General features: G+C 47.1%; 1 protein-coding gene across 5 annotated transcripts in view; it reads left to right on the forward strand.

Annotated features, from left to right (window-relative positions):
- Positions 1-554: 554 nt before the first annotated feature.
- PAMR1 (peptidase domain containing associated with muscle regeneration 1) overlaps positions 555-26,692 on the forward strand; it is a 55,471-nt gene continuing 29,333 nt past the window's right edge. For 2 of the 5 annotated variants that reach the window (XM_086462837.1, XM_086462839.1), the window contains exons 1-5: positions 10,332-10,355; positions 12,577-12,751; positions 13,500-13,628; positions 19,701-19,815; positions 24,956-25,173. In XM_086462837.1, the coding sequence (XP_086318963.1) occupies positions 12,622-12,751; positions 13,500-13,628; positions 19,701-19,815; positions 24,956-25,173 (592 nt within the window). In that variant the 5' untranslated portion in view covers positions 10,332-10,355; positions 12,577-12,621. Of the gene's footprint in view, positions 628-10,331; positions 10,356-12,574; positions 12,752-13,499; positions 13,629-19,700; positions 19,816-24,955; positions 25,174-26,692 lie in introns of those variants that run through there. The other 3 variants (XM_086462836.1, XM_086462838.1, XM_086462840.1) reach the window with 3 other exon arrangements.

Consider the following 26,692-nt stretch of genomic DNA (forward strand, 5'->3'; position numbering starts at 1 on the left):
ACGTTGTAAAGTGGGCCATGTCACTTGGCCAGGCAAGCTGGGTCACAGGAGCATGGGCCAGGAATCCCCCTCTGCACCCACCCACGTTAGGGGCAGTGCCTGGGGGCGCATCAACCCCTGCAAGCCCAGAGGGAGCATGCACTAAGTGCCTCCTTCTGGAGATGTCTTTAACTTCAGCTCACCCACAGCAACCGGGATGATTCACATGAAGAGATATTCGCATTTCTGATTCTTCCCCCTTTACAATGTCTTTCTTTCCAAGATGAAAATCGCTGTCTCAGAGCTGAGCATGGAGCCAATAAACCCATCACAAAAGGGATCGGCTGCCAGAGTCCAGAAAGGGTTAAGGCAGCAGTTGGAGAGGTTTGGGGTGACGTCTGCTTCTGGACGCCTGAGAAGTCTCTTGAAGGTAGTTCCCCTCTGGTGAGGATGGGAGCGAGCTGAGGTCTGAAATCTGAGATTCCTTGCAGCCTGGAGCTGGTGAGGTCCCAGTAAAAGCTGTTTGCCTGCCTTCCCTTCCTGAGCAGTCACACTGCTGCACTGGCCTGGGCAATATGGAGCAAGCCCCCTGGACACATGTAGGACTCATTCTCCTCCAGCTCCTGCTCATCTCCTGCTTGCCAAGAGGTACCGTAAGTGAGCGTGTGCGTTCCCGGCATGTACGAACGAGTCCCTTTCCTTCAGTGCATTCAGAGGGGTTTGATCTCACACGCTGTCATAGGAAGTGGAGAGATCTGCAGGGATGGTAATAACAGAAAGAAGGGGCTCTGCTTTATTTATTTTTTACTTGCTAGCATGGAGTGTGTGTGTGTGGAGGTTTGCCCAGGGAAGATTTCCAGGCAAAATCCATAGCCTTAAAGAGAAACAACTGGCTGGATTTGTTTGCCAATGGCCATCAAGAAAAGGGTACGCAATCACTTTGCTTACTACTGCTTTATTTTCTCAACACTCAGTGCTAAGGAAATTATGATAAAAAGAGGCATTTAAGTCTCTGAATTGTAAAGTGTAATTTGTTTAGTTTGGCAAGACAGAGACTTTCCTTTCCAGCCCCAACACCAAGAATGAAGGCAAGGGAGGAAAAAAGTGAAGGAAAAAAAGAAAACAAAAGCCACACATTGTTTCCAATCTGGGCTTTAGTTCTGCCAATATTATTCTTTCAAAGGGGAAGCATTGTTAAAGCAGAATGATCTTTTTTATACTCACGCTTCACTCCAGTTTCTGCTGAACCAGCATGTATGGTTTCTCCTTGATAAGGTTAGGCAAAATGCATTTACTGTTGAGTGCAAATTTGTTGTTGTTATGGCCACGAACATGGGTTGTTTACACCTAGAAGTGGCTGGAGCTGCTTGCAGCAGCTAGCTATCAGCATCGCAGGCTGCTTTCTGGGAGATACAGCCCTAGGGACTGGGAGGTGACGTGCCCTCAAATCACCCACCCTTCCAGCTGCCACAGATTGCGGCACTCCTGGCAAGGTAAGTGCCTCTCACTGGCAGGGCTGTCAGGTACACAGGCGCTCCGACTGCAACGACTATAAATAATTGGTGTCAAGGACGGCGCTTCAGAGCCCGCCTTGCCAGGGGCCGCGGCAGAGGGTCTGCCTCTGTCGTGTCCTTCCCTGCTGGCCCCTCGGGGTCCAGGCTGCAGGTGACAAGTAGTGAACAGGGACGTCTACCCATCAGGCTGGCCACCAGCGCCTGAGCCTTCCTGGGAGGCTGACCTCCTGCCAAAGTTTCCCCCTGGGGCACGAGCACAGAGAGCTGCTCCACACCTCCGTCCCACATGCAACAACTCTTCCCCGTGGTGGCCTGATCCTCAACCACGTGCCACCTTCCTGGCTCTGTGGCACATGCCGGAGTGGCACAGAAACAGCCCTGCCCCCTCTAGGCACGGGCTGCGGCTCTCAAGCGGCTAGGTGAGCAACGAGTCTCCCCTGCCGCGGGGGCGGCATGTCTCTCATCGTCTGCAGAGCGGGCAGGCACGGGGCCGCTCGGGACCCCTCGGCAGCAGTGACGAGGGGAGGAAGGAGGAGGAACAACAGGCAATGGACATGGGGGTTGTGGGGCTGCGAGCCTGGGAGTAAGGATGCCGGTTCCCCGCGACACCAGCTCCTCACACGCCAGGAGCACAGCAAGAAGGGAGGGCCTGGGAGACACATGGGGGAGAGCCATCCTCCTTGCCGCCTCTCCTTCCTCGCCGTGCCTCCTCTGCCCTGCTATGGGTGCTTGCCTAGCACACTGCTGGCAGTGTGAGGAGGGGGTCAGGAGGTCCCCTCCAGCAGCAGCAGGAGGGGCACTCATAGACAGGGGAGCAATTCAGAAGTGCCGTGGCCTTAGCATGTCAGGGCACGTGGGAAAATAGCATTTTGCCTCCTCCCCACAGATGTATCCAATTTTTATCCCTATTTATCACACCCAGTTGCACAGGGCCTGCCTCAACTGTTGAGGGCAGGAGTCAGGGAGGTCTGGGAATTGATTTTTGGAATAAACTTGAAGTGCAAGTGACTCATATTTCCTTAAAAATATATGTGTGTTTGTGTGTGCTTCTGCCTATCTAAACCCTTCCCAACCTCTCTTCCCCTCCCCCTCCAGCTTCTGCCTAGAGAAGCGGAGGCCAGATGCACTCAGACACATCCAGATGCATTCAATCTTAGCAAATGGGTTACTTCAGTTCACATGTTTAGGTTCCTAGCATGGACAAAGGGAATGAGACTTGCTTTTTATTTTGGAGAAAAGGTGGGGTTACTCACTCTCGACCCCAAGGCCACCTCAAGGTGCTCCCAGGGGTCCCTGCAAGCCTGCTGGTGCCCAGGGTTTGGCTCCATGGGCCCAGAGGGAGCCCTCCCTGTGCAGGGCCGTGCGGGTGCTGCCAGCAGCACAAGCTCCCTTGGGGATGTGGATGCCCCTCTCCCTCCTGCAGGACCAGGGACATCATGCAGGGGCAAACAGAAGGAAGGCCATAGGGCAGGGAGGCAAGCTGTCCGCAGGGACAGAGGGCATCTGCAGGCCTTGGTTAGGGCTGGACTATGCACCCTGGGGAAGCTGTGCAGAGCAGAATTTGAGATGGAGGCTCAGGGGTTTCACTGCTGTCTGTTTGGACTGTCTGGGCAACCTTTATGGCAAGTAGACTGCCAACACATTCCAGGTCTCACACTTTTAGAGCAAGCAAGCGCTTAAGACAGGCCTAGGATCACTCCTCCATGTTTATAACCCAAGCACATTCTCACGTTATGTTGTCATGAATTTCAATACCGCAGCTTCTTCTCCACAGATTCGCAAATATTCTCCCTTACGGCAGAATTCTGGCTTTGCCTCCCAGACCCCATTAGCAAAGGCTGGGCTCTACCCTCACCAATGCTGTCACTAGCTCCAAAGTGCTATGTCCATTACTTGCTCCCTTTCATTGTCTTGCAGCACAGACAACAAAATCTCTTCCTGATCACACCAGTATAATCTTTCTGGCCAGAATAAGTTCCTCTATCCCAGAAAGAAATCAAGGCCTGAAGGGTAATGCGGCAACCTCTGAGTTTTAGCCTTACCCTGGCTATTTTAGTCTGTCACAGCCCTTCTCCGACCAAGACACGAGGCCACAGTGCCGATAATAAGATCACAAATGCCAGTGCATAATTACAGAGAAGAAAACGAAGGAGGGGGAGGTTTAGGGCAGACTTCTTCGGGTTGTTTCAGATGCTAAAAACACCCTGGCTAGTGCCATAGATGGCCTGTAATTTAAATCCAACTATGGCAAAAAGATACAGCAAAAGGAAGCTGTGTGGTGTTTGGAGGGCAGCGGGAAGATGCATGCAGAGGAGAATGAGGTTTAAACTGGAACTGAATATGAAATGTGGTGGAGGCACGAACACTTGATGCAGCTCTCTGGGCCTGTGGCCCAACCGGCCTGTCCCTAAAGGGAAAGGAGGGGATATGAGGGACTGGTACAAGAAAATGGGGAAAGGAACAGTTTCGACTTGGGAGGTGTGCAGTATGGCTCTGTCTTGCATGTTACAGCTTACCACCAGGGAAAAACAGCAGCTGAAACGTAGGAAGAAAGGGAATGGGAAGTTTCCAGTAGGAATAAGCATCCTACCCTAGAGCTACCTCAGTCCTCTCTGCAGCAGTGCATAGAGCAGGCAACAGGAGGAGCTGCAGGGCATACAGCTTATTGAGAGAGGAAAATGGTGGGAATGACACAACTAGCTGGGCACCACAGCTGAGGCAACATTGGCTGAGGGGCAGTGGGATTAGCAAGGCTTTAACATGTAGAAAGACCGAATTGACAGTCCTGTTTTCAGGTAAGGCTGGAAACAGAAAACCCTAGAGCTATTTGTGTTAATGCTCTTTTAGCATTAACCCACCAATACAGCACTTAGATGGGCAAAGTCTAGACCTGACAAATAGGAAGCACAATTTTTATTTGGCTTTCCCTTTAGTTACACTGAGACGCTTGATTTTTATCATGGACAAAGCAAAATAAGGCAGAGTGGAGAGAGATATAAGCTTTGGAATTCACATGAGAGATCCTGTTAAAGACCTGATGGAAACCTCAAAAATAATTTTTTTATTGAACTAACAATTCTTCTCTCCTTGGAGCAGAAGTGTTGGGAGTTTATGATTTCTTTGTCATAGCGTAGTTAAGAATAGAAGCTTACAAATGTAAAAAACGCACTACCGTAGGAGCACGATGGAGCAAACCTACAGCCTATCAGGAACAGCACCAGGACTATTTATTTCTGAATTTACAGCTACGAAACAGTATATGACAACAGGAAACCTGGAATCGAGACCTTCCTATTTCAAAACATTAGGCAGACCCCAACTCCTGAATCAAAGGAGAATGTGCATTAGCCTTTTTTTCTGTGTGAAACATGTTCTGAATTGTTAAAAAGGCAGAGCTTAAGGCAATGGTGGTCTCATCCAGCAGAACACAGTTGTACCTATATTAGACAGGTTTTTAATGCATTTCTTAGACAGAACACACTTTCTGTAGTAGTTTAGTGTGCTTTCAACACAATCCTGCATTTAGGACTTCAAAAAGACAGTTCAGTTAATGCACGTTTATTAAGTGGACAGATTTGGCTTAGTACAGTAGATTTCCCCCTGTGTTCACCCACTGGCTTTGGGTTTTTTTTAATAGAACTCCTTTCTTCCCTCCGCCCCATTCTCACTGCTGTGTGAAAGCACACACTAATGGCCGGGAAAGGATGCTAACCTACGCTGTAGGAGAAGCAGTCTAATCATTCGGAGAAGGTCTGCGACCCATAAAGTAAGGACACTGAGTAAAACTAAAACAGGCATGTATTTTAGCTCCTCTTTTAATTAGCCCAGCTGCTAAAAAGAGTAATAGGTACATAATTTCTAAAGAGAAGTAAGTGTTTTTGGAGTCAGAATTATCCCTTTCATCCTCTTAGCATATCTATTAGGAAAACAAGTGCCATTTGCACAATAGGTTGGTTATCTGAGGCAAAAAGAGGTTAAGAATAAAGACCTGCACTTTTCATCATTATGAATGGTTTGGGGCACACTGCTTTGCAAAAGCTCCAGTAAAAGCCTTTTAAAGGGAACGTTCCTCTTCCCTTCCGAGGTGTATTTCTCCTGGCCTTACTGAAATCAAACGGAGAGTTTTACTGTTCATCACAATAGAGCTGCAGTTTCACTCAATACATTTCTCATTTCCAGCTGACAAACTCTAGATGTCCTGTGTGCTCAGAGCACTTCTTGTTATTAATGTTAGCATCCACACACATGATACCTACAGGGTGGGGCCTAGCTTGCACATCTGTGCAATGACAGTGGAGCTGATTAAGAAAGGACCTGGATAAAACAGTAATAAAAATAAGACAGACCTAAAGAAAATGTTAGCTGTTACTAGGTTTCACCTCTGTTGGAGCAATTTTTTCTTTAAATGAGAAAGTTTCATTTCAGAATTATTACATGGCCAAACATTCCCTAATAAGGGCCTTAAGAAACTCCTCCTTCAAACTCTAATGCTCATTTCTTCTGCCAAAGCCAGTAATTGGTTTTGAGCATCATGCTGAAAAATTAAAATGCAGTTGAATAAAAAGGGGCACGTTCTCATCTGTGGAACATGAACTGGTCGAAACATCAAAGTCCACTCCTGTGGACTTTAATTTTAGAGATGTATCTGTTTGTCTTTGCTCTTATTTACAATGCACTGTTAATTTGTATGGTGTATTTTGGAGCAAATTGAAATAATACTTCTTTGAGCCTAAGTAGTGTTTTACCAATGTGCTGCTGGATAAATTGCGGCATGGAAGGAGAACTCATCTTTGCAGGAGAACAGAATGGACTTGTAGGATGGTAAGTTCCATCAGTTCAGACCAAGACACGGATGTCCTTATAAAGTGATTTCTTCCATCTTTCAGGAATTCTGACAAATACGTATATCCAGCAGGGTCCTAAGGTCCTCTCTCTTTTCCAGGACTGTGGAGAACATTTAGGTTGCAAACTTTTCGGGGAGAGGGGGGGTCCCTTAAGGACAGATGGAGATGGCAAATTGGTTTTCTGGTGGATCGGTCACAGAATCACAGAATGCAGTCCTTTGATCCCTCCACATAGCAGCTAATGCCAGCATAAAGACAGGGAGTGGGAATGGGAAGTCAGGGAGAGAAGGGAGAAAAGTGTCCCATCTCAGCAGCAGCATGGGCTTATATCAGTTTAAAGTGACTGCAGTCTAAAAAAAGCCATTCTTCCAAAGAAGTGGAAGACACAAGAGTTAATCAGTGTAATGAGGCTTGCTTCAATTCACGTCAGATCTTAGCAAGGTAATTTTCCCAGACCTTTGGATCAAAACCCCTCTTACTATCTAGCAAGGTATCTTATGACTGACAAATTCACCATGGCAAAAGATGAGTGTGCTGAAGCTGAAGGTTTTCCATGACAAGCTGCCTGACACACCCCGAGGCACCAATGCACTTGTCAATCTTTTCCTGAATCACTGAAGGTTTAAGCCTGACCTAGTGAGGTAAACCAAAATTGAACGTGGTTTACTTGAATATCCCAAGGTGCAAAGTACAGTTGCTTAGAAGCTCACTAATACATGGATCACACTTTATTTGTTTCCACACCCTCAAACCCTTGCTCACAGAGTCTCCATAAACAACCTCCCTGAAGATGAAAGCTAATAACTTATCACATTCTGCACCATGGTCTCACATTTCATCCGCACCCCAATCCCACAGGAGTTGCTCTTCCTCTTCCCTTATTTCTTTTTTCTTTATATGGCTGAAGAACCTTTTGTTAGTATTTTAATTTCCTTTGCAAGGTCAAATTCAGCTTGGCTTTTGGCAGTTTTTCCTTTGTCCCTGAACTCCAAGACATAGCTTGCTTTGATGATCAGATTTTTTTTCCATCCCTGATAGGTCTCTGCTTTTCCCTTGAATGAGAGATTTGACTGGGCTCATTGTATATCCCACAGGATTTATCACTATCCTCTCCAGCAGACCTTGTATTGAATAGAACTAGTGCTTTAAGGTGGTCTTCTCTTTGCAGCTATTTTTTATTACTTGGGCATCCTCTTTGAACTCACTGGCATAAGATTAAGTAACATATCTCCAGTCTTCAGGGTGAGTGCTAATGGAGCCTTCACTTATCTTCCAAGGAGACTTCTGCCTTTTCAGAATGGTGCAGTAAAAACTACCCTTTTGGAAGGTTGCATTTTCTCTCAATGTCAAATAATATTCCTGTCAAACCTCCAACATGACCCTTCCCAAGTACTAGTAAAAGAATTTCTTGTGTGGTTTTTATCACCTAATTTTCCGAAGTCCTGCAGTTTGGAACAGGATGGTATTTGAGGTTTAGTGAGAACAGAGATGTCTGAGTCGTTTGTGTGCCCAGACCACGAGGGTGATAGCAAAACCAGATGCACTTGTGTCAGGGAGATGATGAAGATGTCGCTGTTCAAGCTCCTCTGCTGCACACTGGGCTGCCCAAGCACATCTTGGCCAAGGAAGCTGGCACATTTTGAAAAGGTGAAGCAAAAATAAGAAGCCAGAAAGGGAATTCTGGGCCAGAGAAAGTGAGGCATGTGAGTGAGTCAAGTCAAATCAGAGCTGGATTTGCTACAATTTCATAAAGGAAGTGAGTGACTGAGTAGAAGCTTGATAGTCCAGCAGATTAAAACTATTTACCCTTCAAGCTGTTGCAGCACCAGAAGTAACTTGCCTCCACTCCTTTCCTTCCCTTCCCTGGCTCCTGTGGGTCCATGGTACAGAGGCAGGCAGGCAAGCACCACTTCTAAAAAGGCAAATACCGAGCCAAGTGAACATGAAGAGCAAAGACTGAAAGATTTGCCTTTGCAGTCCTGAGGATCTGTGGGGGGACTGAGGTCCTGTTACTGATAGGGGAAGTCAGTACGCACTAAACTACTCAGCAAATTGGCTGTGCATCTAATTCGGTGTCAGCTCCTCTGTAGATGTTCTTCATCTGTTTTTCAGTGGCTTGTCTCTCAGTCCTGGCTCAGCAGTGGGCAGAGCAGGATCAGCCAGCCCACCCCTCCACACAGTCCTGCTCCATCTTCCCCTTGCTGCGGCTCATCACCCGCCTGCAGGTTAGCACAGAGGCAGCTCAGGGCTTACCTGTTAGTGGGGAGGGCTCCCCAAAGTGAGGAGACTTTGGATCCTCCAAAGCCCTGGGTCAGCACAGGGGAGCAGGGGAGGTGGCAGCATCACTCTGATGAATTGCCGTTGCTGTAACTCAGCTCCCGGACTGGGCTGCTAACAGGGAGGGCATTGACTGGGAACGTCCCCTCCTACAGCCACCTTACAAAATCCATTGCTGGCAACCTTTAGGATCTGACATGTGCCACAAGGACTAAGCGGTCTTGCTAGGTGCAGATGGCCATGAAAAGCATGAACATGTTGCCATCCAAACCTGGAAAATGCATGAGAATTACCAGCCACCCTGCGTATGCCTCAGTGCTCATCTCCCACCTTACTTGTCCCTCAGGCTGGACTCAAAGCATCGGGTGAAACTTTGCGTTGTGCTCTGCCAGGCTCCTGAGCCAAGCCGGTCTTTGCTCTGCACCTTCCCCGGAAGTTCACGTGCTTCCCCAACATGGCCATTTCTTGCTTGGTTTCCATGGTCTTGAGCTGCTTCCATCTGTGCTGTTTATGCCTGGATTTAATGGGCTTTTCTTCCATCATTAAAATCCCATAAATTAATCCACTGTTTATTTGCCTGTCCAGAGTCTTGTTTGTTCTTTTGAGCTAAATATTTTGCATGGGTTGTCAAGCAGCTTCTTCCTGCTTCTCCCAAAATCAGGTCAAGCCACTTTATGGACTGTGTTTGACTCTGGGAGACACAGGCACTCCCTGCAAGCCAGACAGCCTGCTTTGGAGTACTATCCAAGTCAGGCCCACAAAACACCCCACAATTATCTCTGCCACAGCTGGCCAAGGCCTGGCTTCCAGTAATTTACTCAGTCAATAAATCTCTCACCACTCTTCTCTGCCTCTTTCTTTTCTGTTTTGGGGTAATAATGGCCAAGTGTGATTGTGGGGAGCTGCCAGTGCTCACCATTCCCCAAGCACATAAGGGGGAGCAGGGCTATGGCTCTTCCTCCCTGGAGCCCAGGCTGAGCTCAGCAACACAAACATTCAGCACACACACTAGTGGCTCTGCATCTCCCTCTTAAATTTCTGAGGGAAAGGTTTCCTTTGCCTTTTGTTCAGTAGCCTGGAGATACTTATGCAAAACAACCGCTATCAAAGAGGTGTGCAAAGTCTTCACACAAACTTCTTTAAAGAATAGCTTCTACAAAACTTCAGAATAATAGATTTCATTGTTTCTGTGAAGAAAAAATCTAGAAAGGGTCACTTAAAAAAAGTCTCAAATCCACAAATTTCCTTATCAAGGCTATATATGTGCTCAAACTGCAGTACCTGTGAACCTGAAAGGGAATTAAACTGTCAGTAAATCAAAAGACAGTTTATTTTCATTGTCTCAGTTGAGACAAGGGCAAGAAGTGAGCAAATAGCATTTCTAGGTGGCAGTAAATTTATTTTTACAATTCTTTAAGGGCCAAGATCTGCTGCTCCCATCTTAACACTAAATATTAACCTTAAACTGAACTTACGCTACAAATACACCCATTCAGTTCACCAAGAATAAGTGTGGCATCTGCTTTTTCGCCCTGTTGTTTACACAAGCTCTGCATATAAAAATGAACACGCATATGCAGACACACACTCCTGCACAGACAAATCCGGGTGTAACGTTTTATGGAAGCATAGAGTAATTTAGGTTGAAAGGGACCTCTGGAGGTCATCAGGTCTAGCCCCTCTCTGAGAGAAGTGCTAACTTGGAAGTTATATTGTGCTGCTCGCAGCCTTGTCTCGCCAGGTTTTGAATCCCTGCAAGGCTGGAGACGTGCCTTAGTCACACCAGCGCAACTTTGCCTGTGAACAGTTGGATCATCTTACAGATAGTGATTTCTCCTGGGCAAGCTACAGCTACAACCCAAATGGATGTAGCCATTTTCTTAATAAGCTTTAGCAATCTTGAGAGAAATCAGATTTCTAGCTTGAGTTGGGAAAGACGAGAATTTGAAGGAAGCTTTGCAAAAGCTCCTGAGTGTAGTGTAGTTATTTATTACTCAGACCTTGGGGAGTCCTCCTGCAATAAGGAGTGAGACTCCCCACCCCTATACACCACAGAAACAGCTATTTTCACTCATGTACAGTGAGATGTATCAAACTGAGTGTAATCAATTTGCTCTGGAATCTGAATCAGATACAGTTTCTAGATAAAAGGCTTCATTAAAAGAGAATAATAGCCATAGGTTAAAAAGTCCCAACTTGGCCAAGTTGACTGACTGCTGTTCTGGGAATTAGAAGGCATAAGTTTAATTCCTGGCTCTGCTATAGTTTTTCTCTGGGACCTTGAGCAAAGTCACTTCACCTCCCTTGTGCTTCAGTTTCCCATCTGGAAAAAGGACTTTGTCAAGCATGTTGAGATCTATAGGCAAAAGGCTATATAGCTGCTAACCACTAAGGTTCTTTAGATGCGAGAATTTATTATCGGAATAAAAAAATACAGAACCTTATTGAATGGCAGAAATTATGTTCCTTTTCTTTCTGGAATGATTAGGGAGGCGGGGAGGAGGAACAGAAAGGTTTCAGCACAAACAGCAGCCTGGTTTCCAAACTCAGAGCAGCGGTGGACTCTCCCCAGTCAGTACACCAGGCACAAGTGAAAGGCTCCGTTCTGAGGAGCATAAGGGGCTGAATTTCATTTCCCAGCCAAAGGGGAAAAAAAAATAAGAAACAGTTTGGTGGTCCATTTTTTATGGAGCCTTCTAATTTATAACATTAGGGGGAAAGATAAGCTTCCAGGAACCAGGCTTCATGAGGCCGTGGAGAATCAAGTGAGACAGAGTAGCAAGGCTCAGTGGCAGGGAGCTCCAGCAGACATGGTAAGTAGGTTGTGAGCACAATGAAACAAAAGACAGCAGTGTGAGAAGGGAGCCAGGAACAGGCACGGATGGGCATGCTGCTCCTCAGAGATATATGGCTTGTTACAATGACAAGGCAGCCCTGTAACTCAGAGTTTAAAACAAAAGGAAAAAGGATGTTGCCTAACTGCAATGAAAAAAAAAAAAAGGAAATAAGGGGAGGAGAGAGGGAAGAAGAAAGATATAGTCTCATTATGTTTCCTTCATGTCTCATCTTTCTAGTCTGCGCTCTCTGTTTTTACCATCAAACTCCATGAAAGCAGATATCAGGTCTGTCAGCTGGTTAGTAGACATGCTGACAGCACCGTGCACTCATTAGATTTCACTTTGTAGAATTTAGACAGCATGCTGGTGGAGAAAGACGGGATCTGCACTCACTGTGGTGGTTTGGAGTCACAGTCTGAGGCTGTTTCCTAAAAGGGCACTTCCAGCATAGCTTAAATATCAGCATATGAGGCTATGCTAAATAATAAAAAATATTAATAATGTTACCATATTAGAAATGCCAGACAAAATGAACCTTTAAAAATAACGAAAAATCTTGTTTCCTCTGGCAGCAAAGCTGAGCGCAACACCACATGCTTCTGAGTGAAAACGAAGTGAAACTGGCTAAAACCCAGCCTCGAAATCAGCCTTTCCTGGTGGACACCCTAGTCCTTAAGAGTAGCAAATTAAAAAACAGAAATATGACCAAAGCATGCTATTATAGTTCAGATAATCTATACTATATATGAGGCCATAAATCAGCCCTGTGATCTGAAGAAGACTTTCTCATGTGGTGTCATCCACTGTGGATTTTTTAAACTATTTTTCTCACAACAGAAATGGGAAGGCCTTGCAGAGAAAAGACCGAAGTGAACATATTCCTTTCCTCTGGTCTGCTTGCCTCCTCCAGCTGGCAGTGCAAAACTGCCCGCCTGTTCTTCAGGCACCCATTTGGGCCTGACATTTCAGCTGCACGTTACCATGTAGTTTGGGATTTCCTGGGCCAAAGACCTTGGCTAGCCTCACACCATACATCATGACAGATCACTGAATAATATCCTGCCAATCCTCGGCAGATAATGCATTACACCCGTGTGTCCCCCACTCTGTTCCCTGCTTGCAGAGTACACGGTGATCAATGAAAAGTGCCCGGGCGCCGAGTGGAATATCATGTGTCGGGAATGCTGCGAATACGACCAAATTGAGTGCATCTGCCCAGGACGGAAAGAAAGAGTGGGCTACACCATTCCCTGCTGCAGGAACGAGGAGAATGAGTGTGACTCCTGCTTAATCCACCCAGGTGTGTTTAGGGCCACACTGTGTTCACACTGGATCTTTGGCCAAGGTTTCAGCACATAAGGGTAGCTGCTGGGCAGGGGAGTGGCAGGGGCAGGTACACCTCACTGGGGCATGGGATTGCCTGGCGTCTCCTCAGGAACTCCCTCTGCCACTCTGCTGACAGCAGCAAGAGACTTGGCAAGGTGTCCTTGCAGCAGGTAGCATTGCTGCCAGAAAAAAAATAATTCACTTTCTACAAGCAGTGTTGTCCTCGGTGCATCTTGGGCAGGTTTGGGAGCTGCCAAAGGGTGATGTTGCAGCTGGCTTCCCACCAGAAGTGTTTTGTAGGTGCTCTGTGATGATTTGCATCCTCAAGGCAAGAAGGGAGAGAAAAGCTAGAAAGGAGGAAAGGGCAAAGAGAAAGGTGAGAGCAGGAGGAGACAGGACCAGTTTAGAAGACATCAGAATCACCTGGGCTGGGCCTGAGTGGCACCAGCATCCACACTCTGACTCCTGAGAGAGGCATTTACAGTTGGAGCAATGATATTTAGAGGTTTGGGCAAGACAGACTGGGAGTTTGGTTCCAAATCTGAGAGTCTGCGCTGCCTAGAGTTTGGGGGTGGAGGTTGGGTACAGTTCAAAGCAGGGGAGCTGTCAGCACCACAGCAGTACTCATGTCATTGGCAATTTTTGTGGAAGAGAGAGAGGCTGCTCCTCTCCCTGCAGGACACTCCGCCTTGGCTTTCTTCTAACAGTGCCTCTCCTTTCAGGCTGCACCATTTTTGAGAACTGTAAGTCCTGCCGCAACGGCTCCTGGGGAGGGACGCTTGATGACTTCTACATCAAGGGGATCTACTGTGCAGAGTGCAGACCTGGCTGGTACGGAGGGGACTGCATGAGTAAGTGTGCTACAGGGGCAGGAAGGCATGTCAAAGACAGGGCGAGGTGGGATGGAGTCAGAGCCATGCTGTGCCTTTCCAGCTATTCCTGTACGGTGACTCTTGTGAAGGGCATGGGCAGGAGAGGGCAAGCACAACTAGGCAGGAAGCAGATCTACAGTGGGAATAACTTCTCTCCCAGTGCTCATCTGCTAGGGATCGGCCCGGGCCCCAAGTCATGGGAGGTTACAACCCTGCTGAACTTCTGGTTTGTTTTGATTTATTTAAAAACTTTAACTACTGTGACCCTGGAAATCTTCTGTTCTCTGCGTTTCTTGGACATACTTCAGCATAACTGATTCCCCAGAGGCCTTCAGCAAAGCATAAACATTTATAAGGGTCATCGGCTATATCAAAGAGCTTCTCCTCTCTCCTCCTTCAAGCGCTGGGCTGCAGAACCAGCCCCAAGGAAGTTCCCAGTGCTCCTTCACACACCTCCAACGCACTCCAAGGCAACTCTGGAAAACAGTGTCGGGCAACTGCTAGCAGCATCGCAATGGACCAGGAGTGTTTCAGGCTCTGGTAGCGATAGCTGAAGGTTTTGCTCCCTATAGCATACGAAAGCTCCTGCTTCTTGGGTTTTGCTAAGCTGTTGGTCCCAATGGTATCTTTCCATGATGAATTCATAAGCTAATTGGATACAGCTTAAGACTAGTATTTCCTTTACCAGTTTCCCACCAGCGAAGGTACAGCCTTTCATCAATCCTCTATGAATTTTTATTGACTGTCTCTTTGTTCACATTTCACTGAAAGTGATGAAAGCAGAGCCTGCTTTTCCAACTCTGTTCTGTCCACTGTTCTACACACTTTAGGCTTGTCTCCTCTTCATCATTGATTCTAAAGCAACAATTAAACCTGCTCTCCCAACACAGCCCATGACCATTCAGGAGGTGAAAGCAAACAAAATAAAATCATTGCTTTAACCAGTAGAATATGGGGAATCAACATGTTTCAGCAACAGGGCTAACTCAGCCTTGGTGCTTCGGAAGTTGAGGCACCGAGTCCTTTGCAGTTCACGGTGGGATTTCTGGTAACGCTTCAAAGTCCCGTTTGCTCTGGGTCAATGCTAGAGCTCCCCTGGCACTTTTTATAACAGCAGAGTCAAAAAAGAATCATTAGCTCATCCAATACTTCCTCCCTCTACCCGAGCAGATCACTTGCCTACAGCGTATTTCAGCCTGTTCTGCCTACTCATGTTTTAAAGCAAATACACCACCACACTGCAGTCTGTTTGGATATTTTTGCGATGCTGAAATTTTGCAGAGCTTTGTCTTGAAGTGTTTTTCCTGCTACTTACTCTTTTGAGGGAAACACTGAGGATGTGGTCTCTTTTGTGTGGTTCTGCAGTACTTCAGAGACAGGGTAGGATGGGCAGATAGTGCTATTGTCTCTTCCAGTTTTAAAGAGGAGCACCAGGAACAGCTGTGATCCCAGCACACTCCTGAGCTCCCCTGCTCTGGCTCTCACGGCTATCTCACTCCCGGCTGTGACAGTAGGCTCAGGCATTCAGAGACTGCATCTCCAGGAAGCAGCCTACAACCACACCAGGCGCTGGCCTGCAGGCTCACAGCCTTTGAATGAACAGCCTGCGTTGGCTGTTGGAGCAGCAGATATGCTAACGCAACACATTTTGGAGGGCGAAAGAGGAATCTCTCTTTGGTAACTGCACGCAGGACCACATCTGGAACTTTGCAGCCTGCCCCGGGCGCCTCGCCAGCAGCAGAGTGCCAGAGATGCAAGGCGTCCCCAGCTGAGACTTCTTCCCCGTAATTTCACCTCCTCCTGCTCGGCGAGGCCACCTCCGCCGTGCCCTGCGCGCCCTCTGCCCTCGCCTACTGGCTGCCCGGGGAGCGCCGGGCTCTGTCTCCCTCTCGCGGGGAGCGGCAGCCGTTGCCGCGGAGCAGCGGCCGCGGCCCCGGGGCGCGCCCAGACGGCGAGCGGCTCGGCGGCTCGGGCGGGCTCTGCCGTAACCGAGCAAGCATTCCGGCGGCGGGCGGGCACCTTCTGCCTCTATCCCTTCACCACCGCGCCGCCCTGAGAAACCGCTCCGGGCACGGCGCGGCCCGACCTGGCGGGAGCTCCCCGCTGCGGCGCAGCCCCCTCCGCTCCGCCCTTCCGCCGCGCCATCTCCCTCAGGCGCCCCGGCCCGGCCTAGCGCCCCCTCGGGCGCCGCCCGGCAACGCCGTCTCGGGGGCGCTAGGTGGCGACCGGGGGCGCCGGAGGAGGGGGCGCCGGAGAAGGACGCGACGCCTGGCCCTTGTCCCAGGCCCAGGTCCCCGGCCCAGGCCCAGGCCCCGGCCCCAGGCCCGCTCCTATTAGCCAGATGGGGAAATGCGTGTAGGCACAAGGGGATGAGTGCCAGGGCTGCAGAGGAGCGCGTAGCTGCCGTTTAGCCTCTGGGCAGGATTAATGCCTATTTAATACCGTACAGGGGTGGGGCGCAGCGGTGGGGCAGGACCTGGTTACTCCAAGGGGAGCAGCAAGGCTGCTCGCGGGGCAGCGCTGCAGCCCTCGAGTACCCCATCCAGCTCCATGGGCTGGTTGTGCTGCCGTAGCCATGAGGCAGCAGTCGAGGGGCTGCTTGAAATCATGAGGGCAGGGTGAGCCTCTGGGGGCGATTTCTGGGAACTGCCAGCAGAAGTGGTGATGTGCCTGGAGGGCTGTGGCAAGGAAGAAGCAGCACAGGCTAGCCCGTGGGGCCATCCAGTTCATACCATCTGCTGGTGCGGACGTGGCTGAAAAATAGCGAAAGGACACCAGATCATTTGGTAAAAAGAAAAATGATATAGGGTAGTCCAAAGGAATATTATTAGGAAACAAATACACTGAATAGAGTTAATTGGGTCATCTCCTAATGGGGCTGTTTGTTGGATTGGACTATCTTGCCCTAAAAGGCACATCAGAATCTAAAACCAGAAGAAAAATGACCCTGCAGGACGCTTTCCCCTGTACCCTGCACTCCAATAGCCTTTGTCGACTTCCGATTGTCATGCTGCTTGAGCACACATGCTCCGAGGAGTGGGGGAGAAAGTGGTGTTAGATGGCAGCTGTCCTCAGCCTTGCTGTCCCAGTGTGGTCCCTGTGACGAACAACAGTACTTGTAGGTTTAGAGGCTTTGCAAACATCTGTGCTTCACATGATACTAGTGACCAGCAAGCAGCAGGTAGCAACAAGGCATGATGAGTGACAGCTGTCTTCCTGTATCAGCATGTTTCCCAATACCAGTAACATTTCTACTCTCATTTTCCTCTGTTCAGTTGTCTCGACTTTTGCAGGAGCCCTGCATTGATGCTGTAGCACTGGAACAGCAGATAATGAGTTGTTACCGGAGGTCTCCTCAGGACCTCTCCCTCCATCGACCCGTGGGTCTCTGTGGGCTACAACTCTGTCTCCTGATTTGTTTTCTTTTCTGTTAGTAACAAGCTGTAAAGGAAATCTTACTGTGGCCCTGAAAGCTGCCTTTCTTTCAGGAACAGGAACGGAACAAGGATGTTGACACTCTGCCAAAGTGGATTATTTTTTTTGTAAATGAGGCAGAGTTTGCCAGCATTTGTGTTTAGGATGTGAATTATTTTTGAGAGCTTTCCAGGTCTCCCACGGATTCAGAATGGGAAGAGAAAAGACTCCTTTTGATCAACAGATGATTGAACTGTTGGTCTGGGGAGTCAGCCTAACTTCTGCTAGAAGGGCTGGAGATACAAGAGCACAGATCTGATGTGATCGTGAAGGTGCTTCATGTGGAAAAGGGCAGTAGCAAATCTGAGAACGTTCTTTTGGAGGCGGTCATTGAATGGCTCCTCTTTAGCCTCTGGACCACCTGCTTTGCTGGCCAAACCTACTTCCTTGGCACCAGTGCTCAGAGAATTCAGGCTGTACCACTGCAAACAGAGAAGGGCGTTTAGTATGCCATGCATACAAGTATCTCTTTGCACCAGTTCTTTGGCTTCCCTTTGTTAAAGGCATCAGAAACTCAAAAGCCCTTTGGGATGAAAGGGAAACTTTCTTTGAGGTGGCCCAAGCCCCCTGTCAAACCATCTGAAGATTTCTAGCAGCTTTGTCTCAGGTTGTTTTTGAGGCAGGAGCCAACGGCAGCACAAGGTCCTGTTTCTTGCTGTGGAAAGGAGCTTTATCATATGCACCACAGCAGATTCTGCAGTACTCGCTGAATCCTAATGTGGTTGCTGGGCACAGTCATTAATCCTTGCCTTTTACAGAGTGAACTAAGCAAGCCACAAAGGAGAATGAAACACTTTTGAGGAACTCTTCTGAGCAGGATTTCTCTTTCCTTGGGTCCTGCTTAATTAAGGGTAACCGAGGGTAAATGAACAAAGGGTATTTCATTTGAGCAACACTTTCTTAAGAAGAAAGAGGAGTAATTGACCTGCAGTTTTCACGTTTCCCCATAGACCAGATGCAGCGGGACTGATTTCCAGACACTAGGATCGATGGGAACTGCAGATGCTTGGTACTTCACCAAATCAGATCACTGTCACTCTCTTTTCTCAAAGGAAGGAAGGACCCTAAGGCGAATGCTAAAACCCACCATTTCAGTAGGAAACATTCATCCTGTGTTACTGGTTACCAGTTTAGGGTTCTTCTTTGGAAACAGGTGGAAGGAGCAAGTCTTTCTGTTGGACTAAAGAGGGAAAAAGAAGCAAGAAAGTTGCTGTGGAGGTCTTTTGGGTCATTTGTCTTTTTACTTATTATCTGTGGTGTGCAGCCTATCAGAGTCGCCTGGTTCGGTGATGCTGTTAGACTCAGTTGCAATTTCTGGCTTATGGGTACAGCCCCACCCCCCAGCAAAGCAACAGAAGGCTTAGCAGTGAATGCGGCCATGGGGAAGACTCCATTCAGAAGGATGTAGTCAGGAAAGTAGAAACAGAAATTAGCTCTGTTTGGTGCATGACGATTTAAGTGTGCATTTTGCTAGCACTTGCGTTTACAGATCACAGAAGGCTCTACAAAATCACTAAACAACTTTCCTTCTTCCACAGAGGGAAATGCCGTTAGCCATATTTTATAGCTGGGGGTAAGAGAAGATGAGAGAACTCTGTAGTCTAAAAATGTTCAGCGTCCGAGATGAGGAACTGGGACAACTATCCCTGGACAGCTGCCTAGGGACAGCTGCAGGATAGCCATGAAAAAGATATTGCTTCCTTAGTGTGTAACCTTGTCTGCTGTTTGTTCAGGTTATTGTCCTCTGATGGTGTTCTCAGACTGGCCACAAATGACCGGAGTACTTCATCTTGCTCTGTTGATGCTGGGCACCGAAGTACATTCCGTAGTATGGTGGAAAGCTGAGAGTAACACAGGCAGAATGGGACAGGAGAGAAGGATAGGAATGAACCTGAGAGAAGGGGTGAGGGCTGTGCATTACATACATGTCACATTGAGTCATTGCTGGAGGAGCTTTGATGATTGTATGTCTCCGTTGTCATGGGGGCATTAACATGTAAGGATGATGAGGTGAATCCTCAGGAAAAACAGAGGTCTCCTCCAGGAGTACATCTGCTGTTTTTCCTCCAAGAGTCTCCTTGTGAAGGACTCGAAACCATGATGTTGGGTGCAACAGCTCCTCCTCTCATTGTTTCCTTCACTAGAGGTAATTCCAGTGTTCATTGTACCTTTGGCACTTTCCCACCAGCTTCCTCGGCCTCAGTGATTGCACAGGTCAACATGAGATCCATCAAAACTGTTCTGAGCTGGAATGCCAGCCAGGTGGGTGGGTGGGCTCATCAGGAGTGGGGCAAAAGCTGTAAGAAATGGTTTCATGGGGCTGTGTTGCAAACCAGGGAGAAGCAATAAACTAAAATTTTTCTAGGGATGCTTTCAGCCTAGACAATGCTCTAACAGAGTCATAACTCTTTATAGCCACTGTGTGGCTGTCCCATTATTTTATATACTGCCTTGTAAGAAAGTGTGTATCATCCAGCCACCCTGTCTTCTCGTTCCAGTGTTGTTTCTATATGTATTTTCTTCAAATGCCTCTTGAAGGTCCCTGACACAGATTTTTTTTCTTCTTTTGCTCCCCAGGGTGCGGGCAGGTTCTTCGAGCTGCTAGAGGTCAGATTTTGCTGGATGGTTACCCACTGAACGCACGATGTGAATGGACTATTCATGTTCAAGCTGGACTTAACATTGAATTAAGGTAGGTCGTGCTGACTTTTAGCCAGCGCTGGCTTCAGGTGGACATTGGGGCATGTGGATAACCAAGAGTCAATGAGGATCAGCACCTGGGAGCCCTGGGGCAGTGAAGGTACTGCCACCGCTTTGCATTTGGTGCCTCAGCTCCTTCCCCTGGTCTAGCTTGTGATGTGCAGCCACCGCAGAAATCATCAGTGCTGTGCCTTCAATTCCCATTTAGGACAGCCAGATGCTAAGGAGAGTTTCTCAGATATGGGGCACAACGTATCTCTATAGAGGTCTCTTTGAGACCTTGACACCAAAGGACCCAGTATTTTCTGAAGAGTGTACTAGGCTGAACTTTGAAGAAAAGCTGTAGGAACATTTTAGTATGATGTCTCCTGCCAGGAGAAAGTTGCCCATGGGACCTGCCTTGCATTTAGCCTACATTTTCCCTCTTGTATTTTCCTTTCACTCATTTTACCATCCCTGTCCTCTACCAGCCTCAGTTATTCCTCTTACCACTCCTATGTCTGGAGGAAGTGATTGATTCCCCTGAAAGTCATCGTCCTCTGACCTGTGTGTGCTTAGACCTGTTAACGCACCCCTGCTGACCCAAGCTCACAGTTCTTGATTGGGTGTCCTGCCTAGTGCAGGAGAGCCCCTGGTTGGGGAAATTAATGCTGTTCTCACGTGTGTGTAGTACGGAGCTCACACAAGCAGCAGGAAGCTTGGCAGGAGCTTGTATTCAAAACCTGCTGGCTAATATAATAAAAACAGTAGCTAATGCCTTCACATCAATATTTCACCAGCTTTGGAGCCCAGGCAAAAGAGTTATGCTAGATACATAACCATATTTCCTGCTATATGTTTAAAGGGAGACTTTAATAAGAGGAAGAGAAATCAATTGATGACAAAAGAAGAGCTTGTGGCATTCCCACACTAATGCCCTATTTTCAGACTTCGAAATGGAAGCCTATTGTGTAGTTATGAGCATCTGCAATTATTGCCTGTGTAGTGTTGGAGCCTCTTGACTCTGGAGAAATATGTAGGAGACACAGGGAAGCAACGCTTTGAGGAGGAGTTTTGTGTTCTTATGACACAGCTTTGCATCCGTCTCAGCAGGTGTGAGTTGTATCTACCTCATTTTTAAAAGGTGTCATTGGCTAGGTGTATGATTTGTACAGCACAAGCTCAGGGAGGTAGTAACCTGGTGTTTTTTACATTTCTGAACAAGGCTTTGTCAATTGTAAGGCTTAAAAAAGTGCTTCAGGAGCCCTGTCTTCACTTTTATGGGAGTGGGTGTGAGAGTGGAAATAGATCCTGGGCAGGCACATCACTAGTGAATGCACCCATCCCTGGGTAAAGAGTTGACAGCCAGGTGACACCAGGCACAAGGTACAAGAAAGGGAGGAAGTCTATTTTAACAAAGGCCACTAGATCGGACAGCAGTTCTTGCTGTGGCTGTGCTAAGGAGACTCTCATCTGTTTTCAAGGCAGAGGAATGGGGAGTGCTGTAAAGTAAGCTAACAGAGGTACTAACTCTTTGGTGAAATCAGACTTCGACTCTAGGCCCTGAGGGCCATCCACATACATGCTAGGAAGAGTTAGTGTCATGTGAGATCTTTACAGTTCACTCTGTTTACCTTTGCTGTTACCAGAAGATGCAGAACTTTAACGTGAGGGACGTCTTGCAGAGAGTGCCTCTTTCTTTCCCTGTGTCCATCCTTCCTACAGTCAAACAAAGACCATACTAGCCATCTCCTAGATGTGACATAACGTTACATTCCAACTGTGAAAGTATCCAAGAGGGAAGCCTGGGCTACCAAACTTCTGTTTTCAGCAACTACATTTATTTGAGCTGGGTAGCATTGGAGAAACCTAAAGCCCTGTCCCCAGCCTGAGCTGAACTTGGTGCCTGAAGATCCCAGCAGATGACATGGCACTTCGAGGGAAAGATCAGGAACTGTCCTGAATGTCCACCTTAATCCTGCCACCCTGCAAGTCGGGAGGCATAGGAGGATGCCTCCAGGGCAAACACAGAACATGAGGACCTGTATCTGCCTCACACAGGGTAACCCTGGAATGTGTTCTGAATCAGCTGAGGTTTTCAAGGTAGACCACCTCAAAGCTGGCCGTTGAGGTACTTCAGGAGTTAGATACTGTGGAAAACTGGTACATTTTGCCTAAAGCTTCTCCTTTAGGCCTTTCCTACACAGAACGGCAGGTACAACTAAGCAGGCCACCAGATTTGTCCTCCCCTGTCTGCCATCCACGCTGAGTCTCTGCCTTCCATGCATTTTCATATAAATGCACTGATCCCCTCTGTGAGTGCTAACTCTGCTTAGAGCTTTCTCTGCTTAGAGCTTTCAGCACAGCCAACACTGTGCTGAATCAGCACAACTGCTAACAAAAGAACTACTTTCTTCATTCTCTCTGTGCACAAACCCTGTTTGCCGCTGCTCTGGTGGTTTGCAAGGGCAGGGATGGGGACAGTGTGATACAGAAGGGGAACAAAGTGGTTTGTCTCTGCTTACATACAGCAGGAAGAGGTAGCTCGCAGGAGCACAGATAAATCTTCCCTTGCTTCAAGCTGTGCCACGCAGTCCTTTGGGGGTTGGCTAAGCAGAGCTGTTTTGATAAATGGTGCCCAGATTGTGCTGGTAATTTTTCTCTGCTTTTTTCCAGCCTTGCTTTTCTTTGGGTTGTGATGTATAGGCTCCCTCAGCCCGACTCATGTCAGGGATGTTGCACCGCAGTAGAAGTAGCTCACAGCTTTCAATCATTTTTTTAATGTCTCAGCAGAGATGCAGTTTTAAATGTTTTCCTTTGGCTAGAAGCTTTCCTCAGAGGGATTGGTGAATGTATTCACACTGCAGACGCTGAGGAAATCAAGACAATACTTTGCATTCCATTTTGTAACTGACGACCTGTAGCACTAAATTACCATGCTTAGTTTATAATCTCCAAGAGAATTATGGTATAGTTACAGTTTCACAGGTGAGGGAACTGAGGTTCATTACATTGCCTGTACCTGTGATTTAAACAGCAATGGACCTTGTGGTCTCTAAAGGGTCCCATTCGCTGGGTTAAGAGGTTTTGAAAAGCTGTGGTGGGTTTCCTGACCTGCCAATTCTGAGTCTTAATCATGGGATCCCATGTCATCAGTGCAGTGTATCTACTTCTATGCTAAATTAAATAAAATGCAAATGAGACCCCCCTATGCCTTTCACATCTTCCACTCTGTTTTCATCATTTTTTAAAGCAAAGAAACCAGTTAAAAACGGTATTCTGTGTATGGCTCTTCCATTCTGTGCCTTCGCTCTGTGTGAGTATCTCTTGATATTCATTGTTCAGGAACACACCACTAGACAGGGTTTACCTTTACAACTATAAACGATACTGCTCCCATTACATGGTGGGCACCCCAGAAACCTCCCTTCTGAACTTACATACTTACTCAATTTTAATCAGAAATGTACCGGTTCAGAGAACCAGTAAATATTTTCAGGATTGAGTCAGGATAAACTATAGCCTCCTAAGTGTGACAAGGATGAATGGGTTAATTTGTATTGCTCTGTAACTTCCCTAAGGGTAGATCCCTGCGGTATGATCTGCCAGTGGAAGAATGTTTTGAAGATGTAGTGTATAATGTGATGCCTGTGAGGATGTCTCTGGCAAACCTGACAGAACTAGAATTCAACTCATGCATTTTATGCAAAGCTAAGTTGAGTTAATCTCTCTCTAATGCATATTTAAAACAGATGTCAGTTTTTTCTTATTCTACATTCCACCAGATGATTTTAAAAATGAGAGGCTTTGCTCCATTGGCATAGCTTCCTGCAACAGCTCTTTCGTTTCTCTGTATGCAGTGTGCTCCTGATGCTCTAAAACCAACCGTAACACCTGAACAAAGGTGACTGGGTGAACAGACCTCTTAAGTCAGCTCATGAGTTGTCAAAGAAAGGTCATTTCACATAACATGGGGACCTCCTTAACATGGGGGCCTGAGTCCCAAGAAGAGAAGAGCAGGAAATAGGCTCCAGTACTCTCTTCCCTCTTCAGACTGTGAGAGCCAGCAGCAGATCCAAAATTTGTTTCCTCTCTTTGGTGTGAAAATACAGTCTTTGCAAATCACTAGGCCCACACTGGAACAGGCAATGTGGGAGATCTAGCCTAATCCTAAATACACACGTCTGCGGTGTTAGGAGTTCTGAGGAAGACCAAATACACAGGTTTCATTTATAGCATATTCTGCTGAACAGTTAGTAGCATAGCCTCTCCCAGGCCCAGATCTTCTCATTCTTATCTGCTGTACCAAGGCTAGGCCCAGCACCCTGGCCATTGCTCATTCTCCAGGGGCACTTGGTGTTTCTCCCTCTGTTTCTCATTCATATTGTGGTGGGATGCTTTGGCTCTGTGCCCCCTGGAATTCAAACATTAGCATATAATGTTGCTGTTAATGAACAAGAGCCTCGTGCAGTGCCCAGATCAAAGCTAGGAAAGTTAATCAATGTGGGAAAAGGCTTTAAATATTTCCCTTCTGCACTAACTCCTGTCCCTGATTTCTGCCCTCAAAAGAAGGGCAAGTGACAGACATGGGGGATTTACTACCCTTTTGCTTTCTAATGCAAAATGTGCTGTAGTGCTTTGAAGTCCCTTTCTCTGCCTATTTCTGCTTCTGTTACATACCCAAGCTTTCCTTGTACCCCTGATTGCTGACTTCTGAACATCACAATGTAAATAACTGTTGAACCTTGGTCTTTGATACTGTTACTTTCAGTACTTAGAACTTTATTTAGGGAAAACAGAACAGTGTTTAGCAAACAGCCGCGATAGAAATATGCGCCCTACAGTGTCTGACCCTCGATGAAAGTTCTGGCATTGTGATGTGGTTAGTTAGGGACCTGGTACATGCCAACAGACTGTATGGCTTCAGTTTAGACTCCACTGTTCTGCCACTTAAATATTCTCATGGAGCAACTGTGTAGAGTTGAGCCGGCTTCCAAGGATGATGATGCAGAAACTGAGAGGAAGCGAGGGCGACTTCATGTGATTAGGGACTTGAGAGGGGGGAGGCACTAACGTAACTAAACATCCAAGTAAGACAGAGTCAGGGTGCACAGATGAGTATGCAGTCTGACTGTGTGTCCTTCTTCCCCAAGATTTTCCATGCTGAGCCTGGAGTTCGACTACATGTGCCAGTATGACTATGTGGAGATCCGTGATGGGGACAATCTGGACAGCCGAATAATTAAGAAATTCTGTGGAAATGAGAGGCCATCTCCCATCCGAAGCACTGGATCTTCACTCCATGTCCTCTTCCAGTCCGATGGATCCAAGAACTTTGACGGATTTCATGCTGTCTTTGAAGAAATTACAGGTAAAATAATCCAAAAGCAGAACATGCCGCTGATTCTCATTAATGCAATTTCTAATCTCTCTCCCTGTTTTTTTTTCTTCATTAAAAACTTTCATGCTGTGTTGCAAACAGCAACTTACACAAAGTCAGCACAGGGAAGATTCAAAAGCCGTCAGATGGCATGTGAATGTGGGGCTCTTCTAACAAAGACTGACTTCCTTCTACCTGTGTGAAGAACAAGCACATCAGCCAGCACAGAAAAACTGCTGTTTTGTGAGACTTTTCTATGTGAATCTGAGAACTAAGAGCACAGAAGGAAATAGAGAAAGGGGCATGTGTTTCTGCAATTGCAGAGTTGCTCAATGCTGTGTGCAGGAGCAGAGTCACTGTCTCAATTAGCAAAAACCTGATGCAAAACCTCATAATTAGCTCAGTAAAAATGCCCTGACATGACTCTTGTGTTGGCCCATGTATCATACCATTAGGGCTTAAAAAAAAAAAAGTGTGTACAAAGGACAGATTATTGTATTTAAGAAAAAAAAAAGAGAGGCATTTTGCATTCTGTGATGAAATCAGTGTTATGAATGACAGAAGCAGGGCTCCAGAATTCTGTGTTTTTGTTAGTACTCAGTGCTCAAGTCCCCCACACTGCTCTCCATCGTTTCTTTCTGGCTGCAAAATAACATTGAAAGTGTAGCTGGCTCATCATTTTGCCTCTACGCTTTTCCTGGATCTTCCTTGTTTAGCTATGTGGGGAATTCTGATCAAGTCTATCCATGGTACTACTGGCACAGAAGGCTAATCAGAGTGTGCTGCTTTACCACAGGTAAAGCCTGCCGGAGCTATGAGTCACCATAACTTGCCTTCCACACACCCTGGTGACCCACATTTCATGAGGTCATCCAGGGTATATCTGGCTCAGGAAGTTTAGTTAATTTATGTAATCCTTATATAAATACACAAACCTACAGCAGAGCAGCTGTTCACCATGACCAGGGGTGTAACTAACAATCCAAAGTGGATGCAGTGCCTGTGCCAGTTCTTAGCCTGCCCTGTCCTTCAAGTGTTACCTTTAGTACCCGTTAGTAGCAGAGCAAGAGCAGTTAACTCTGGCTTGCAGCCGCAGAGGTGATATACAACCAAGGAATGTGGTGTGGGCTACATTGCATAAGGACTGCCTACACTCAGGGAACTAACATTTTCCATATGGTGCAAGCTGAATCGATTCTGTTTTCTCTGCCCAGCAGGGAACACTTAGTATTCGAATACTGTTGAGCACTTTCTTTCCGCCCCATTTTTAGAGGTAATTATCCCGAGGCTGGGTGACTGCAACTGTGGTAATCCACACAGAGAACGTAGCAAAGGGCTTCTTAGGGTTTGTGAGAAGGTCTTATTGTGCACTTTATTATTAGGCTGTTCTGGCCCAATGTGTAGCTGCAGTGAAAGGCTTTTAAAACCCTCCCAGTGTCTTTTTATGTGGAGCATTAACCTGGCCAGCAGGACAGTTTAGGAGAAGAATATAGCGTGCATGGGGCAGCAT

Source organism: Leptosomus discolor, chromosome 3 (genome assembly GCF_034619465.1).
Source record: "Leptosomus discolor isolate bLepDis1 chromosome 3, bLepDis1.hap2, whole genome shotgun sequence".
In the NCBI taxonomy this organism is placed as follows: Eukaryota; Metazoa; Chordata; class Aves; order Leptosomiformes; family Leptosomidae; genus Leptosomus; species Leptosomus discolor.